The sequence below is a fragment of the Capra hircus genome, chromosome 13 (genome assembly GCF_001704415.2).
Source record: "Capra hircus breed San Clemente chromosome 13, ASM170441v1, whole genome shotgun sequence".
Taxonomy (NCBI): Eukaryota; Metazoa; Chordata; class Mammalia; order Artiodactyla; family Bovidae; genus Capra; species Capra hircus.
This window is the reverse complement of record NC_030820.1, coordinates 76,434,273-76,452,457: the sequence shown is the minus strand read 5'-3', so window position 1 is coordinate 76,452,457 and position 18,185 is coordinate 76,434,273. Positions and strand designations below refer to the sequence as shown.

At 50.9% G+C, this 18,185-nt stretch overlaps 1 protein-coding gene across 1 annotated transcript in view; it reads left to right on the top strand.

The window, feature by feature from the left end:
* Window positions 1-18,185, top strand: part of PREX1 (phosphatidylinositol-3,4,5-trisphosphate dependent Rac exchange factor 1) — a 178,927-nt gene that overhangs the window by 103,425 nt on the left and 57,317 nt on the right. The window contains exons 6-7 of the mRNA XM_018057997.1: window positions 6,272-6,433; window positions 14,653-14,786. Of these exons, the coding sequence (XP_017913486.1) occupies window positions 6,272-6,433; window positions 14,653-14,786 (296 nt within the window). The remainder of the gene's footprint in view (window positions 1-6,271; window positions 6,434-14,652; window positions 14,787-18,185) is intronic.

The following is an 18,185-nucleotide window of genomic DNA, read 5'->3' as shown; positions in this document are numbered from 1 at the left end:
TCCTGCATCGGCAGGCAGGTTCTTTACCACTAATGCCTCCCGGGAGACCCTCTCCATGCACCCTGCCCCGACAAAGATGCTTAACAAGGAGCTTTTGGGTTCCTTCCAGAAAAACTCTTCTCTGGGCCAAGCAAGCCCTGTATGTTCATGAAGCTGTTCCACCTTGGATGTGGATGTCAGGGTTTTCAACACCGTAGTCTGTCTATTTTGAACTTGACTCTGTTGTAGCTTACTAAGACAGTGTGTTAAGTTCTAAATAGGGCAGGAGCCTTCTTACCTCCCTCCTTTTGCATGTAAGACCTTTGTTAGTGCAGCTCAAGCTTCCATTAATTTTGAAGAGACCCATACTTTATGCTTGTCTGGGATTGACTGGGACATCTTTGGGATTCCAGGTCCTTGCAGTCTCTCTGGGATTAGGAAGCAGTAGGGACTCTTGCAAATACAAGGGATGGAAAGACTAGCTCAAGCAGGCTTAATTAAAAAAAAAAAAATGGACTCCACACTTTCACTGCCAGGGCTGGGTTTGATCTCTGGTCTGGGAATTGAGATCCTGCAAATGGCATGATGTGGCCAAAAAAAAAAAAAGGGCTCACGTAACTGAAACATATGTGGATCCATGATTTGAGGTATGGCTAGGTCCAGTTGTCATTAGGGAATTGCCAAACTCTTTCCCAAAGCTGCTGCACCATTTTATAGTTCTTCTTGCAATGTATGAAGATTCTAATTTCTCTCTATCCTCACTAACACTAGGTATTGTCTTTTTGATTATAGCGATTCTAGAGGGTGTGAAGTGTTATCTCATTGTGGTTTTGTTTTGGATTTCTGTAATGACTAATGATACTGAGCATCTGTTCATGCGTTTATTGGCCATTGGTGTATTGTCTTTGAGAAATGTCTAAACCTTTTGCTTTTTTTTTTTTAAATGGAGTTATTTGTCTTTTTATTAAGTTGTAGGAGTTTTTTGTATATACTGAAAACAAGTCCCTTGTTAGATATATATTAATAATTTACACATTCGATTGTCTCTTCTGTTTCTTTATAGTCTTTGAAGCACAATGTTTTTAACTTTGCTCAAGTCCAGCTAATCTGATTTCTTTTAGTTGCCTATACATCTGGTGTCATAGCTAATAATGCTTTGCCTACCCCAAGGTCACAAAGATTTACACCAATGTTTTCTTCTAACAGTTTTATAGTTTCAGCTCTTACTTTTAGGTCTATGATCTGCTTTGAGTTAATTTTTGTGTACAGTGTGAGGAGTCCAAGTTTTTTTTTTTTTTTTTTTTTTTGTATGTGGATACAGTTTTCCCAGCAGCATTTGTTGAAAAGACTGTTCTTTCCCCATTTAATTGTCTTAGCACTTTGTTAAACATTTACTGACCATAAGTGTAAGGATTTGTTTCTGGACTCTCAGTTCTTTTCCATTGATCTATTACCTGTCTGTAGCCGGTACAGCACCACTTCTTACAGTTTGGAGGTAGAGTGCAAGTAAAGGGTAAGGTATGTGCAAAGGCCCAGGGGCAGGAACAGGCCGTGAGTGTGTAGCTGGGCAGAGGAGCCCACACTCCCTTGTGAGCAAAGAAGACAAAACTAGCACTTATCCTTCAATTTTGGTCCAGCGAGGAGCCTGGTCGGAAGAGGCCCTGCTGAGTTTCAGTTCTCTGCCCAGCACTGATCTCAGGCAGGACAGACAGACAGAAAAGGGAACTAACCTTTCTCTCTTTTTCACTAGCTACTGGGTGTTGCCAGCCCCTCAGGGAGCCCATCAGAGCAGGACCCCTGGGTTTCCTGGTTCATGTCTTGAGCATCTCTCGCCTGGACCAGTAGCCATTAGCCAGTCTTCTGGCTTTTATGTTCGTTTTATGTTCTCGCCAGTGCATCTTCCACTTGGCAGTCAGAGGGATTCTGTAAAGGCTAAATAAGTGGGATGTTGTTAGGCCTCAGCTAGCACCCGTCCCCCTCCGCCCATTGCTTCTCCGAGGCTCTTGAGAAGAACCTGAAGAGCACACCCCGGCCTTCCCTGATGTGTGTTTAGCTCATGCCTCCAACCTCATCACACGTTGTCTTCTTTCTCACTCTGCTGTGGCCTCCCTGGCCTCCTTGCTGTTTCTTGCTGCCTTAGGGCCTTTGCCTGTGTTCCTCTCTTGCCTGGAGTGTCATTCCCACACATTCTTGCGTGGCCCATGCCCTCACTTTGTTCAGGTCTCCATCTGGAGGCCCAGCTCCTCCAGACAGGCCATTGCACCTCCCTCACTCTCTGTCCTCATTTCTCACCTGTCACTTATCCATCATAGAACTTGTATATTTATTAGGGAGGAAAGTATTCCTATTTAACTCTCAGAAAGGTTATAAAACAGTATAGCGGTTCAGAGCACTGACCCCAGAGCCAGACTGGTTAGGCCTCAATCTGCTCTGTGACCTCAGGCAGATGACTTGACCTCTCTGGGCTTCAGTCCTCACATGTGTGAAATGAGGGTGAAAACAGGAACCATTTCACGGGGCTGATGTGAGGGTTCCAGGACTCTGACAAGAACGTACAGCCTCCCCGAGTGTTAGCTCTTGTTATTACTGTCAGTGGTTAACGCTCAACTTGTGGACTGTTCTCCCTTTGACCGTGAGCTCCCAGAGGGCTGTCCTGGGCTCAGTCTGTCTCTGTTGAGTTTGGGAACCAATGGAAATACATCCCCTATGTAGGGTTGGCCAAAAAGTTTGTTTGGGTTTTTCTGCATGCTATTAAAACCTGAACAAACATTTTGGCCCACCCAATGCAAAGTGCTCGATACTCAGTGACTGGCCTGCCTCTGCTTCACTTCCTCCTTGAAGCCTTTCCAGCCCACACTGTCCTTCCCCTTCTCTGATTTATCACAAGCCTTTTCACCACTAGGGGCTGTTGTCTGGGCCCCTCCCCTCCCCTCCCCCTCCCCTCTCCGTCTTCCCTGGAGCACCTTTCCCAGCTCACTTGCCTCCAGAGAGAGGGCTCCATCTCCCCCTTTTGCTTCCCCACTAGCCCGTCCCTGGCCCAAGGCAGGCTCTCGAAAACCCCCAGGGTCTGAGGTTACAGAACGTCTGGACCTTGGCACCGTTAGGATCTGCTCCTGTTCTTGCAGAGAAGAGATAAACGTGGCGAGAGGAGGGTTGTGTTTGGAGCTGGTGCTCCGCAGGGTACGTACCCGACACCTGGCCAGCCCATTGCTGCTCGCGGGCTCAGCTCACATGTCCTGGCCCGCGGCGGCAGGTCTGATCCCGGCCAGCGGAGACTCAGTGCTCACTGAGGCTATCCTTTCCCAGCTGGGTGGCTTTTCCCGCAGTGTCTGATTTACCCCTCACCATGGGCTTCCCTGGTGGCTCAGCTGGTAAAGAATCCACCTGCAATGCGGGAGACCTGGGATCAATCCCTGGGTCGGGAAGATTCCCTGGAGAAGGGATAGGGTACCCACTCCAGTATTCTTGGGCTTCCCTGGTGGCTCAGCTGGTAAAGAATCCACCTGCAATGCGGAGACCTAGGTTCAAGCCCTGGGTCGGGAAGATTCCCTGGAGAAGGGGTAGGGTACCCACTCCAGTATTCTTGGGCTTCCTGGTGTCTCAGCTGGTAAAGAATCCACCTGCAATGCGGAGACCTAGGTTCAGTCCCTGGGTTTGGAAGATCCCCTGGAGAAGGGAAAGGCTACCCACTCCAGTATTCTGGCCTGGAGAATTTCATGGACTGTATAGTCCATGGGTTCGCAAAGAGTCGGACACAACTGAGCAACTTCACTCACTCCCTCACTCATGATAGACTCAATGGACGTGAGTTTGAGCAAACTCCAGGAGAGTGACGGACAGGGAGCCTGGCATGCTGCGGTCCATGGGGTTGCAGAGTCGGGTACTACTGAGCGACTGAACACAACAACAAATGACTGTAAGCAGAACCAGACGGCCAGGTTCAGATCCAGGTTCCTCCTCTTACTTCTCAGAGGCCTTGGTGCATCCTGCTGAGCCTCCGTCTCCTCATCTGTTAGACGGGATGATAACAGAACCTACCTCCCAGGCACAGGGTTGAGGCTCCATAGGCGTTGGCTGCTGCCCGCAGTCCTTGTCACCATCTTCCTTCTCATCACTGGTTTTCTTTTCTCTTTTTAAAAAGTTTATTTATTTAGCTGTGTCGGGCCTTAGTTGTGGCACGTGGTATCTTCGATCTTTGTTGCGGCAGATGAGATCTTTAGTTGCAGCTTGCGAACTTTTAGTTGAGGCATGTGGGATCTAGTTCCCTGACCAGGGCCCAAACCTGGGACCCCAGCATTGGGAGCATGGAGTCTTAACCCCTGGACCACAGGGAAGTGCCATCACTGGTTTTCAGAGGATAAACCTGCAGCTCAGGGTGGAGGGCATCTGGGCCAAGGTTACCCAGCTGCGCAGGAGCGGAAACAGCTCTGGAGCCCACGTGTGGCTGTGTTGGGAACCATCTGGCTGGAGCGTCATATCTGTGATTTTTGAGAGAGTAGAGAGATGGAGAGATAGTGAAACATTCGGGCATGCTGAGGCCAGCTGATTAGAGAAAATTATCTGTGCCAGCCTGGTCCTGTTGGTTAGGCAGTGCGGCCTGAAAATCTCCTCTGATATCTCGAGGCCTGGCTAGTCTCTGCGTCTCAGTTCCTTATCACACTTCCAATGGGGCTGAAACCCTTGGATTAAGGCCTGCCTGTCCTCTAGAATGTCCCAGCCTGTGCTGTGGAAAGATGGGAGAGGAGAGTGAGAAATGGTGGGGAGGGGCTGCAGATTCAGGCTCCTGACTGGCCTCTTCACATCTTTTCTCCATGTCCCCGTGAAGGCCAGCAGTTCTATTCTTTTTTTTTTTTTTTAAGATTTCTTTCTTTCTTTTTTTTGACGTGCACTATTTTTAAACTATTGAATTTGTTACAGTATTACTTCTGTTGTTTATGTTCTGGTTTGGCCAGGAGGCATGTGGAATCTTAGCTCCCTGACCAGGGATCAAACCTGTACCTGGAGGATTCGATATCCTGGAGGGCTCAACTGCTGGACCGCCAGGGAAGTCCCCAAGGTGTTCCTTATACCCATTTTACAGATGAGAAAGCTGGGGTCCTGGGAGGGGCAGTGTCTGTGACCTCCTCTGTGATCTACCAGACTCTGCCTCTGACTTGCTCTCCTCCGCTCTCTCTGGTTTTCTCTCCTCCAGCCACACTGCCTCTGGGATGCTTTTGTTTTATACCCATTTTACAGATGAGAAAGCTGGGGGCCCGGGAGAGGCAGCGTCTGTGACCTCCTCTGTGATCTACCAGACTCTGCCTCTGACTCGCTCTCTTTCTCCTTCTCTCTCTGGTTTTCTCTCCTCCAGCCACACTGCCTCTGGGATATTTCTGTTTTATACCCATTTTACAGATGAGAAAGCTGGGGGCCTGGGAGGGGCAGTGTCAGTGACCTCCTCTGTGATCTACCAGACTCTGCCTCTGACTCGCTCTCCTCCGCTCTCTCTGGTTTTCTCTCCTCCAGCCACACTGCCTCCGGGATGTTTCCCTTTCACAGCCCACACGCTCCCACTCTGCCCCTTTACATTTGTTGTTCCTGCTGCCAGGCATGCTGTCCCCCCAGATTTTTGCAGGAGTCCCTCCTTGGCTTTGTCCACACTCTGTTCAGATGTCAACCCCCTCGGAGGGACCTTCCCTGCCCTCCCTTTTTGAAAGAACACTACCTTGCCCAAGACCTTGTAGCCCCTTGTTCTGATGTGTCTTCATAATATGTGTCTAATCTTGTGTTATATACTTGATTTTTTTTAAAGCCCATCTTCTTTATTAGAATGTAATATCCACCAGGGGCTTCCCAGGTGACTCAGTGGGTAAAGAATCCTCCTGCACTGCAGCAGACATAGGAGACACGGGTTTGATCCCTGGGTAGGGAAGATCCCCAGAGGAGGGCATGACAACCCATTCCAGTATTCTTGCCTGGAGAATCCCATGGACAGAGGAGCCTGGTGGGCTACAGTCCATAGGGTCACAGAGAGCCCGACACGACTGAAGCGACTGAGAATGCACGCATGCAATATCCACCAGATGAAGAATTTTTCTAGTTTATTAACAAATGTATCCCCCAGAATGCTGCCTGTTTTGGAGGAGCTGCTCAGGGAACGTTTATTGAATGCGTGAATGACTGAGGTTCCCCAGCTCCGGGTCCCAGTTTGTCCAGAGCAGAGCTGGGACTTGGCTCAGACCTGGGTGATCTGGAGGCCATTTGGTGCCCTCTGGGTTGATGTCGCTCATTGCTGCCCTCTCCTCTAACCTAGGAGCTGGCCAAGAGGACCCCCGGCAAGCACCCAGACCACCCGGCAGTCCAGAGCGCCCTGCAGGCCATGAAGACCGTCTGCTCCAACATCAATGAGACCAAGCGGCAGATGGAGAAGCTCGAGGCTCTGGAGCAGCTGCAGTCACACATTGAAGGCTGGGAGGTGTGTCTGGGGCAGAAGGAACCTTCTGGGCTGGAGACAGACCCAGGCTGGGGGAGTGCACAGCTGTGGGTTCACACTGCCGTCTGGGCACCAGCTTTAGCCTGTGGCATATTTTGTTTGGCCTGCATGTTGCTTGCAAAAAAAAGTTTAATTATTTTTCAGGGAGGTCCACATAAAAGTATAGATTTCAAGTTTTTCTTAAAAAAAAAATTGGTAACCCTGGCCCCCCATTTTGCGTGGCATCATCAGCCATTGGAGCCTCTAGTTTTTCTCCCTACCCCACCCCCAATCACTCCTTCACGTTTCCTGACCTGCCTGGTGTCCTTTGAGCTTTCGATGCCAAGGTCAAGGGTAGTGTTTAAGAGTTCACTCCAGGACAGAATTCTGGCTTTAACACTCCTTTACGGTGGCTTTAGGCAAATGTCTTAACTTCTCTGAGCCACGCTTTGTTTATCTATAGCTGTATGTAGTAGGTACTCAATGAATGGTAGGTATGGCTGTTACTGGGCTTCCCCGGTGGCTCAGTGGTAAAGAATCTGCCTGCAATGCAGAAGGTGCAGGAGACACGGGTTCGATCTCTGGGTGGGGATGATGCCCTGGAGGAGGGCATGGCAACCCATTCCAGTATTCTTGCCTAGAGAGTCCCGTGGGCAGAGGAGCCCGGTGGGCTGTGGTCCAGGGGGTCGCCAAGAGTCAGACACGATGGAAAGCGACTTAGCACAAGCACATGGATGTTACTGGGGTCATGATTATTAGGGGATGGGATTCTTGATCTCTTCTGTTGTGGCTTCCTTAAGTTATTAGAGCCTTCCTGAAAATCTGTAGAAGGAAATGGGAAAATCTGGATAAATAAGAAAGTTAATATCTGAGTAAGTACAGCTGGAATATGGGAGATTGAGACTAAAGGGGAAAGACTCTTGGACATAGATTTTTCTCTGAATCACCGGCCTCAGACCGTTTGGCTTTTCTGGCACTTGCCTCGGTCGGGGTTTCCACTGCATCTCCCTGCGGTGTGTGTGTGTGTGCGTTCTGTCGCTCAGTCGTATTCGACTCTTTGTGACACCATGGACTGCAGCCTGCCAGGTTCCTCTGTCCATGGAATTTTTCAGTCAAGTATATTGGAGTGGGTTGCCATTGCCTCCTCCAGGGAACCTTCCCAACCCAGGGACTGAACCCACACCTCTTGTGTTTCCTGCATTAGCAGGCAGATTCGTTACCACTTGCACCTCCTGGAACGCTTTCCCTATGTTGGGGAGTCCTAAATGAGACTGTATGGCTGGGAGGTCGAGGGTGTGGCTGCAGAGGGGAGAGGGCTGTTCAGGAAGGAGGTGGGTGGTTGTGCATTAGTGTTCATCATGTGCCCACTCGCCTTCCTGCCCAGCTGAGGCTGGAGAACAAATAATTGCATTTCTCAGACTCCCTGAGATGGGATGGGGTTGGCCAAGATCAGATCCAGCTGCATGAGATTTGGAAGGCAGGGCTGGGACAGAGGTCACCCTTCTGCTCTTGCAGCTAAGCACAGTCGTGATTGTGTTGGCTCTCTGTGATCGCATTTGCAGAGGGCCCAGCTTCCAGCTTCTGGGTGTCAAGGGGAAGGGCTCTGTTGTGCTGTTGGTGGTGTGTATCTGGCAGGACAGGGTGGCTTTGTAGCTGATGGTTAAGGCTACATCACCTGAGGCCTGGCAGCAGCAGCTTGGGCCTCATTTCCTGAGAGTACCAGCTTGGGCGGGCTTCCGCATTGGCTCGAGAGTAAAGAATCCACCTGCAGTGTAGCAGACGCGGGTTTGATCCCTGGGTTGGAACGATCCCCCCGAGGAGGGCATGGCACCCCGCTCCAGTGCTCTTAACTGGAGACTCCCAAGGACAGAGAAGCCTGGTGGGCTGTACAGTTTATGGGGCCGTGAAGAGTCAGACATGACTGAAGCGACTGAGCACGCTCACGCCAGCTTGGGCGGGCGGTGGTCTGACTGTCCCCTTCCCCAGTTAGGGCAGGGGCAGTGGCTCCCCTGCAGGGCTAGTTCTGCAGGGTTCTTGGTTTTCTGGCAGCTGTAATTCTAGGCTGCTCTAGCCCCTCCAAGAATTGAGTAAGGCCCTCATTTTTTTCTGCTTGGTTTCTGTTCCTGAAAATTGTGTCAGTTAGGGTGTTCCCTCTAAGGAATCTTGTTTCACCTTCATGATGCCAGAGCTCTGATTTGGTTTCTTGTGACCCTCCGTGGTTCCATGATGGCGCAGCTCCAGGTATCATCTGACACAAATCAGGAGGAGATGGGACCCAGTTCTTCTCCCTAGTGGAGGAAAACCTTTCCTAGAAGCCCCAGAAGAACTTCCTTTTCCATCTCATTGGCCAGAAATCAGTCACTTGGCTACTTTCACCAAATATGCTAACCTGAAGTGTATATACAGTGGACATGTTTAAATATCTGTTGTTTGGGCTTCGAGTTTCCTGGCAGCCAAGGTAAAAAGAGCAGGACACATCAGTTACTTAGCGTTCATTTGTCAAAAAAGGAAGAAGCTGGGCAATTCTCGACATCCAGCTAGAAAGAAAATTTCTCATGTGGGCTCCTGTGAGGAGAGCATTAAGCAAGCAGTTTGGCAGCCAGACCAGAAGTGATTTCCAGATGCCTTCTGGTAAATGCCTAGGGAAATAGAAACTAAGGGTCTCTGAGGCTCTTTTGACCCTGAAAAATCTGCAGTTTGAGAATGGCCCTTATTTTGATCAGTATTGCTGGGTGCAGTAGGAAATAAAGTGACCCAGAGTAAGAGTTGCTGGCAATTATTGAGCACATGTTATACATTATTCCAGCACTGGAAGAGAGGGCTATTGCTATCCCCATTTCACAGAGTAGAAAACTGAGGTGCAGGCTCTTGACTTTGGATCCAGCCTTTTAACTTACAGATGATCCTGCATTAAGCACGTCTGTCTTATTCTCCTGGCCTCATTTCCCCCTACTTGTCTAATTTTGGGCTTCCCTTATGGTTCAGTTGGTAAAGAATCTGCCCTCAATGCAGGACACCCAGGTTCGATCCCTGGGTCAGAAAGATTCCTTGGAGAAAGAAATGGGAATCCACTCCAGTATACTTGCCTAGAGAATTTCATGGACAGAGGAGCCTGGTGGACTGTAGTCCATGAGGTCACAAAGAGTCAGACACGACTGAGCAACCACACTTTCACTTTTACTTGTCTAATTTCAGAAATAGTATCTTTAAAGTTGTCTCCTGGTGTCATTTTGTCAATAAAGTGAAGCATAGAACACAGGTGATTTTAGAAAAATGTGACCTAGTGTTCTGTATAGTAGGAAGGTTTTCAAGTTTGATCCTCAGAGTGTACTTGGGAAAATAATATGTTCCAGCTAAAACAAATAATGTTTAACTGTGGAGCTGCTTGCGATAACTTCATGCCATCAGCAGTTAGCACCTCAGGGGACTGGATGACTTAGGGCAGCTTTCACAGTGAACAAAGGTGGTTGCAGGTCCTGATTTTTGATTCTCGTCTTGATACTTTCTAGTCTGTTTGACCTCTTGCCCATCTGATTAGATAGCTGTCCTCTCTCTCGCAATATGGCTGGCAAGGGACTTGTTTCCGGAGGAGGCCCATCTTGTCTTGGCTACTCTCTTGCTGTGTGCTCATTAGTTTGATCTCTGATCTGTGGGTGTTTTTGGCCTGATCCTCTATAAGCCAATTGTCCTTTTTAGTTGTGGGACTGGTTTAGTTAAAACCAGATAAGGTAATCCATAAATCCATTTTATTGAGCACCAGGAAATGGGAGTATGTCACAAGAGTGTGGAAGTAAGCATATGGGCCCACCCCCTCTGCTTGGAGGGGTGCCTTTGCCTCAGTTTCCGTATCTGATAAGTTTGGATAGTGGCAGGAGGCCACACAGGTCACTTGAGGATTTGGGGATTAGATGAATGCAAAGCACTCAGAACAGTGTTTTTTCTTATTTTATTGGTTCAAAGTAAATACTCCATAAACATCAGGAAGAGCCGTGGCTGCAAAGCAGGATTTCTTGTTTGATTTTTTTAGATGAGAAAGCATCATGCAGCTTTGGCAGGGCTCATACCAGTGTGGGCTGACCCTCCTGCAAAGGGATGCTCCGCAGACTTCCGTGAGAAGCTCACAGTTGTAAAAAGACATGCATGGTCTTAATAAGAAAAAGAGAGGACACACCATTCTTGCTGGTTCTGGAAGCCCCGGTTTAAGAGACTGTCCACTGCTCACTCCCCCAAAGAGGGACAGTGAGAAAGAAGCGTGAGGAAAACATAAAGTTAAAAAGAGAGACCATAAATAGAAATTCTTGTATGTTCTTCCCACCCTCTCTGGGATGCCTTGTGCTCTTGCCCCTCTGAAGACTCCTGCTGTAGGCCAACAGATGCACCAAAACGCTTCAGGTCCCCGTCTAGGAGGAGCACAGGTGGCAGAGGGGAGTGGGCGCGGCAGTAGGGCCACCTGTCTGGGTTCAGGTCTCAGCTCACCCACTCACTAGCTGTATCATTGTGAAAGCTGCTCCGTCGTGTCTGACTCTTTGAGAACCCACGGGCTATACAGTCCATGGAATTCTCCAGGCTACAATACTGAAGTGGGTAGCCTTTCCCTTCTCCAGGGGATCTTTCCAACCCAGGGATCGAACCCAGGTCTCCCACAACGCAGGTGGATTCTTTACCAGCTGAGCCACCAGGGAAGCCCAAGAATACTGGAGTGGGTAGCCTATCCCTTCTCCAGGGGATCTCCCAGACCCAGGAATCGAACCGGGGTCTCCTGCTTTGCAGGCGGATTCTTTACCAGCTGAGCTACCAGGCAAGCCTGGACTAGCCGTGTGACCTTGAACAAGTCACTTCACTGTTCTGTGCCTTTTTTTCCTAAAGTGAAACTCCGTTTCTGTAAAGTGAGAGTTGTAAGGATTAATGGAGTTCTGTGAGATGCTTAGAACCGAAGTTGGAGGGTGATAAGCTGTGTGCCTGTGTTAGCTTTCGCCCTCTTCTCTGCATGGCACTTCACTTCTGCTCTGTCTGAAGGAGGCCTGCAGCCCTGACTGGCGGACACCGAGGTGCTCAGCCTCTTTGTGTGTATGTGGCCCTTAGCCCCAGCCCTGATCTGGGTTCAAGGATTCCAGGGAGACTGTCAGCTGGGCTTCTTTCTTGGCAGGGCTGAGGTGGAAGGGGCCTCCCTCTGCAGTGTCCTGGGCACTTCAGATGCCGTTTCCTGCATGGCCCTTGGCCGAGGCCAGGGAGGCAACTTCCCAGGCTGGGCGTGCTTCTTCTGTGCGGCCCCCTAGCCTTGGTCTGGGTCTGCGTGGCCTCTGGGCTCTTGGTCCTTACAGCCGGGCCCAGTAGTAGGTTCCTATAGAAGCAGCCTTCCACCCTGAAGGGCGATGGGCATGACAGCATTTTGGTTCCCTTCACTTTGATGTCAGCTGGTGCTCTGTATCTTACCAATCTGGGTATTCCCTTTACTCTGAGTATAGTTATTCTAAAATACTATACATTTGAATGCTTCCCTGGTGGCTCAGACGGTTAAGATGCGCCTCCAGTGTGGGAGGCCTGGGTTCTATCCCTGGGTCGGGAAGGTCCCCTGGAGGAGGGCATGGGCACCTGCTCCATATTCTTGCCTGGAGAATCCCCATGGACAGAGGAGCCTGGCAGGCTACAGTCCATGGGGTCGCAAAGAGTCGGACACGACTGAGCGAGGAAGCACAGCACGTGCAAGCAGCCCAGATCCCCTTTGGAGCCTGGAGGGACTGGTAGGCGGGCACGAGAGAGGTGGGCAGAGGAGACAGAAGCACGGGGTCTCGAAGGAAGTGTCGTGCTGCCGTCTGCTCTGAGCTGCCCTGTGGGCCACGGATGGAGTCTCATCACCGGGGAGTCGTGCTCTCCCAGTTTGCACGGATGCTGAGGCTCCAGGGGCCGCTTTTGCCCCTATACCCTTGGAGCAGCAGGCACACTACCTTGCTGGGCCTCTGTGCTGTGGGCGTCATGTATCTGCCAGCGGCACACAAGTGTCCAGGCGGTGATTTCTGTTAACGGGTATGTGCTTGTGTCCTGGGCTGCGCAGCCCTTGACTGCAAAGAAGTTGGTTTCCCAAGACTCAGAGGGGGCTCTCTGGCAGCACTGGGGGAATGGATTTGTTGTTTCCAGCTGCCCCATGGGTACCAAGCAAACCCGCTCTGATAGCAACGGAGGGAATTGCGGCAGGCAGTTAGCAGACAGTCTCATTTCTGAGTTGCCAAAACCAGTTCCTCTTGCTGGGTCTCAGAAATAATTGAGATAGCAGGCCTCTCTGGGGTAGGAACTTGTCGCTCCTGGGTGTTGAGTGTCTGGGGAAGGAGATTCTGTGAAGAATCCCCGCTCTTTCCTCCCTCAGTTCATTTCCAGGCAGAGACAGCATCTTGTCTCTTGGTTTCTTGCTACTTTGTGATCTGCAGGTCTATAATGAATTTCCCCTAAAATAAACACTTCCCTGTCATATCCCCTGGGCCTCAGTGTCAGAGGCCCCACCTGTGGATGGGGCCTCCATCCTTATCTTGATGTATTTAAAGTACATCAAGCACTTAAAGTTGGAGGCTCTGCAAAAGAGAGACGTTAATGATTTAGTGAGATAAAAATCTTGGGGTTTCCCTGGCAGTCCAGTGGTTCGGGCGCAGGACTGCCACTGCAGGGGGCACAGGTTCGATCCCTGGTCAGGGAACTGCAATCCGGCGTGCTGTGCACTGCAGCCAAAACGAGAGCAGCAACAGAGCAACCCGCCCAATGGTTTATTTCTCAGTAGCGATGCAGGTTGAGGGTGGGGCGGCCCTGCTCCGCTCGGACCCTGGCCCCTTCCCGTGTTGTCCTCTGCCGTCTGCTACAGCGGGTCCTGCCACTGTGGCCGCCTTCCAGCCTAGGCAAGAGGCGATAAGGGAGGAACGGGAGGGAGGCGGTTTTCTCTCAAGAAAAGGATGTAGAAGCGGGGCACGCTGGCCAGAATATCGTCGCAAGACCACACCTGGCACGAGGGATGCTGAGACGTGGAGTCTGTGGTTGGGCAGCCACCTGCCAGCTGAAACCGCCTTTCCCGGATGGAAGAGGAGCATGGGGGTCTGAGACTCCCCCCTCCCCAGGGGCCCATGCCCTCCAAGGTCTCTTTCCCGCTTGCTCTCTCTCATCACTATAAGATCTCTCTCCCCTGGGCCCTGGTCCCCTCAGAGCTCCAGATGGACCTGTGTGGTCCTTGGCTCCGAGGACTCCTTCCAGCAGGGACCTCGCCCCATCTGTATCCTCAGCCTCTTTATCTTCGCCATCCTCCCAGGCCTCCCCAGTGCCTTTCCTGACCACACTGCTTGAGCCCCACGAAGGTTCAGTGCACCCCACGCACACCCAGCATCTTGGTTACTTAGCACAGATGACCGGGTAGAATTCAGGAACGGTTCCCATCTCTTCTCGCATCCCCAGTGCTCTCAGAATCCTTCCCCTGGTGGTGTTCCGTGGGGTTGGTCACTTGTTCTGCAAGCATTTGCTGAGCACCTACTGTGTGCCAGAGTGTGTGGGAGGGGCTGGAAGTACAGTGGCAGATGGTTGACAGATGCTTGATAATGCTTCTGTCCTTAGGAAAGTGGCATTCTTTATATGTACATAATGAATTCTGCCAGTGTTTAAAAAACGTTTATGTATTTACTTGGCTGTTCTCGGTCTTGCGGCACGCAGGAGCTTTAGGTGCGGTATGCAAACTCTTAGTTGCGGCATGTGGGATCAAGTTCCCCGACCAGGGCACGAACCTGGACCCCTTGCGTGGGGAGCTTGGTGTCTTAGCCGCTGGACCACCAGAGAAGTCCCAGAGGTGGCATCCTCGTGGAGGAAATAAAGTAACAAGATGCAAATAAATAAGGGGGCAGGGGATTGGCAAAAAAACCAACCAAACAAAACACAACAAAACCTATAACAAAACACAGCCTGGGCCGTGTGGGGTGAGTGAGTCCTTCCACCTCTCCAGGTCCCAGGGCCCCTCTCTGAGCAGCGGTTGTCTCTGTATGCTCCCACCAGCATTATTCTGGCACATGCCCCAGAGGGAAGCCGTTGATAGGGTGGTACTAGGTTTCTGTCTGCTCACCTCCAGTGGTGCATTGAGATTTTGGGGATGTGAGGGAGGCAGGGGCAGGTCTGTCTCTGGGAACAAAGAGGGGTATTCCCAAGGGCTCTCCTGGATTCACCAGCTCATGCCCTGCTTCCTTGCCCCATTGCTCTCCTAGGGCTCCAACCTCACCGACATCTGCACCCAGCTCCTCCTGCAAGGGACTTTGTTAAAAATCTCTGCGGGCAACATCCAGGAGAGAGCTTTCTTCCTCTTCGACAACCTGCTGGTCTATTGCAAGCGGAAATCCAGGTGAGTGGCTGGAGGCGGGGCCAGGCTGGGATCCGGTTGCACTCTTGACAGTTTCCCCCTAGGGCCGCTGGGCCTCCCTTTTCTCCTCTGAGTGGAGGGATTTGTTCTCAATCAGTATTCTCCAGGAACATAGGTTATTTAAAATTTTCTAGTAGTCGCATTTAGAAAAGCAAAAAGAGGTAGGTGGAATGAATTTAAATAATATATTTTATTTACCCCAGTATATCCCCCAATATTATTATTCTACCTAATCAGTTTAAAAAATTGAGTGAATAGATATTTTGCATTCTTTTAGAAAAATGTACGGCTAAAGCTTCAAAATCTAGTGTGTCTGTTATGCTTACAGCACGTCTCAGTTTGTGCTAGGGACCTTTTAAGTGCTCGGTAGTCATGCATGGCTTGTGGCTGCTGTAGTGGACAGTGTAGATTGAGGCAGTCATGGGAGTTTGGAGATTATTTTTGTGGCACTCGCATCCTGTGATTCTAAGATCCAAACATAGATGGTTTGAGGGGAGGGGTCCTTCTCCTGTTACAGTTTTTTGAGGGAAACATAGTGTCTTTGTCATTCTTGTTTCTTACATTGGAGCTTCTTAAACTTTGTAGAGTGAATGGACGGCTGGATGAGCGGTAGACCGATGGGGATGGATGTTTGGTAGGATGTGTGGGCAAACGGGAGGAGGGATGGATGCGTAGCTGGAAGTTTGGGGGATTAATGGGTGTAGGTGAAGGGAGGCCGGGAGGCAGTGCCTGTGGATGCGTGTATGAACTGATCGGTGGACGGATGAGTGAGTAGATGAGTGAGTGAGTGGTTGGAGTTTAGGAGCTGGCTGGATGGAGGGATAGATAGTTGGTTGGGGGAATCTATGTTTGGGTCATTGGAGAATGGATATGAAGACATGATGGGCTGGCAGAGGTGTGTTTAGAAGAAAGCTGAGTTGGGGCCTTTATAAGTAAATGGGTAGATGGATGGATGGCTGGATGGTCATAAAATTGGGAGGCTGGGTGGATGGTGGATGTTTCGAGATTGGTGGATAGATGGTCTGTTGGATGGGTGTGTTGAAGAATGTTTGGTTGGTAGCTGCCAGAGTGGCTAGTCCCTGGTGTGGGAGGTTGGGTGATTGGATGGTTGAGTTGATGGGAGGTGAATGAGTGAGTGGACAGAGGGAACGTTAGGAGACGGAGGGGTGGGGCATGAGTGGACGGTTGGGTGGACGAGTGGGTGGGTAGGTTGGTGGGCCAGGAGAATCCCTGCCTTGTGGTTTTCTCTCTGAGGAGGTAGAGGACCGTCACAACTGACCAGTGCAGCCCTTCTTGAATGACACTTCTTCCTGCTACGTTGCTTCAGGGACGAAATAGTGACTTGCCAGAGGCTTCTTTATTCTTTTATCTAGCAAAGGCTAGGGCTGAGGGGAGGTCCAGATCTGCGCCCTGCTCTCAGCATCACCTCCGCTTTCCTCCGTGGTTCTGGGCTTCTCACTTACTGTCTCCCCGAGCCTCATTTTCCTTGTCTGATTCTTCTGGCCTCCTAAGGTTCCTCCTGTGGTGAGGAACCGTTCCACAGGATGAGTGAGGGGTGTTCAGTGTGGGCGTGAGGAAGCTTCTCATCATCCTCCTTCAGCAGTCTGACCTCTCTGAGCCTTAGTTTTCTCTTCTGTAAAATGGGGTTGATTTAAAAAAAAGTTACAATAGTGGTTGGTTAAGACCCGAGTTCCTTATTATTTCTCTAGCTCCATGACTTGGCCTCTCTGCTTCAGTTTCTTCATCTGTGGAATAGGTTGAATTATCCTGTACCCCACAGAGACATTTTGAAGGACAAACCTGTTAAGTTTGTTTGGTGCATAGTAAGTGCCCAGAGCGAGTAGCTGCTGTTACTGTTAACCCCCACAAGTGACGAGTTCCTATTCAGTGTGATCCCATCAGTGCAGCTTTAGCACAGAGTAGGCACTTCAGCCACAGGCCCCTCCCTCTGCCCCCTTCCCTCCTTGTTCTGGGGCTTGCTCCTTCCGGTCAGAGGCCTCCGTGTCCTTCCTCACCGTCTCTGCGTGGCTGGGCCACGTGTTTCTCACTGATGTTTTCTTCCCGCTCACTCCCTTGGTCTGTCTGCAACTCACGTGTCCTCCTGTCCCTCCATCAACGCTGCCCTCTCCTCCTGCCTTGCGCCCTGCCTGTCCTCACTGGGGCCGTCCTGAGAGTCCTCCTTCGGCGATGCCAAGGCCACTGCCAGCATCCACCTGTAGCCCCGCCTGCAGCACCTCCCCAGGCCGTCTGAGGCAGGCCCTTTTCCCAGAACCCGGGGGTTTAGAAAACAGCACGTCCCTTCAGGCCGCCGTGGGCCCCCAGCCCGGGCCGAGTTTGCTCAGGCTTCAGCCACCCCTGTGTGGGCCCTTCCTGCGCTGGACCTACAGCAGCTGATGCTGGTGGGGCTGGACCCCCGGCGGCCTTCTGGGGCCGGCCCTGTGGCCACAGGAGCTCTTGTAACGCGGTTTCTGGCTTCAAGCTTTCGAGTGAATGGGGCCGGCTGGAGGCAGAGGGCACACATCACACGGGAGAAGCTGGCAGGCTGCCACCTTTCCTGCACTGGGTCAGGAACCCGAGGGCTGGGCCCTGAGAGGTCTTGGGGCCGTCAGTGGCGGATGGAGCTCCCGGCCTGACTCTGATGTGGTCCCAGGAAACGCCCGATGCTGGTAGCTGTCTGCCTCTGGTTATATCTTTGCCAGGCACCACCAGTCCGGGTCATGGGTCAGGAGAGGTCTCTGACTCAAGAGTGCTTCTGGTCTGATTCAAAACTGGAGGCTGTTCAGGACTTCCCTGGTGGTCCAGTGCTTCGGAATTCGCCTTTCAATGCAGGGGATGCAGGTTCCATCCCTGGTTGGGGAACTAAGATCCCCCATGCAGAGGGGAAACTAACCTCTTGTGCCTCAGCTACTAAGTCCGCAAATTGCAATGAAAGATTCCCCAAGATACAGTGAAGATCCTGCCTGCTGCAACTAGGACCCAGGTGGCCAAAAAAAAAAAAAAAAAAAAAAAAAAAAGGCTTCTCGGGTGTCAGAAGTGGAAGGGAGAATTTTAAAAACTCGCCTCCCCGTTCTTCAGAAGAGGAAACGGCACAGGAGAGCTAAGTCTCATTGTCTCAACTGCTGGTTTCAGATCATGGAGGCGTCAGCATTGTGTAGTGGTTACAGATGCAGAGATGCTGCCGCCTGCCTCTGTTTTTCTATCTGTTTAGTGGGGGTGAAAGCACTCTCCATCTCCATCTGAGGTTGTTTTTACAGATTAAGATAAAACACGTAAGGTGGTTAGAATGGTGCCTGGTACAGGGTGTGTAAAGTGGGAGAAATCTAAAACCGTGTCTTCCCTTGGTTTTGTCACACACAGCTCACACTTCACTTGGGTCTAAAA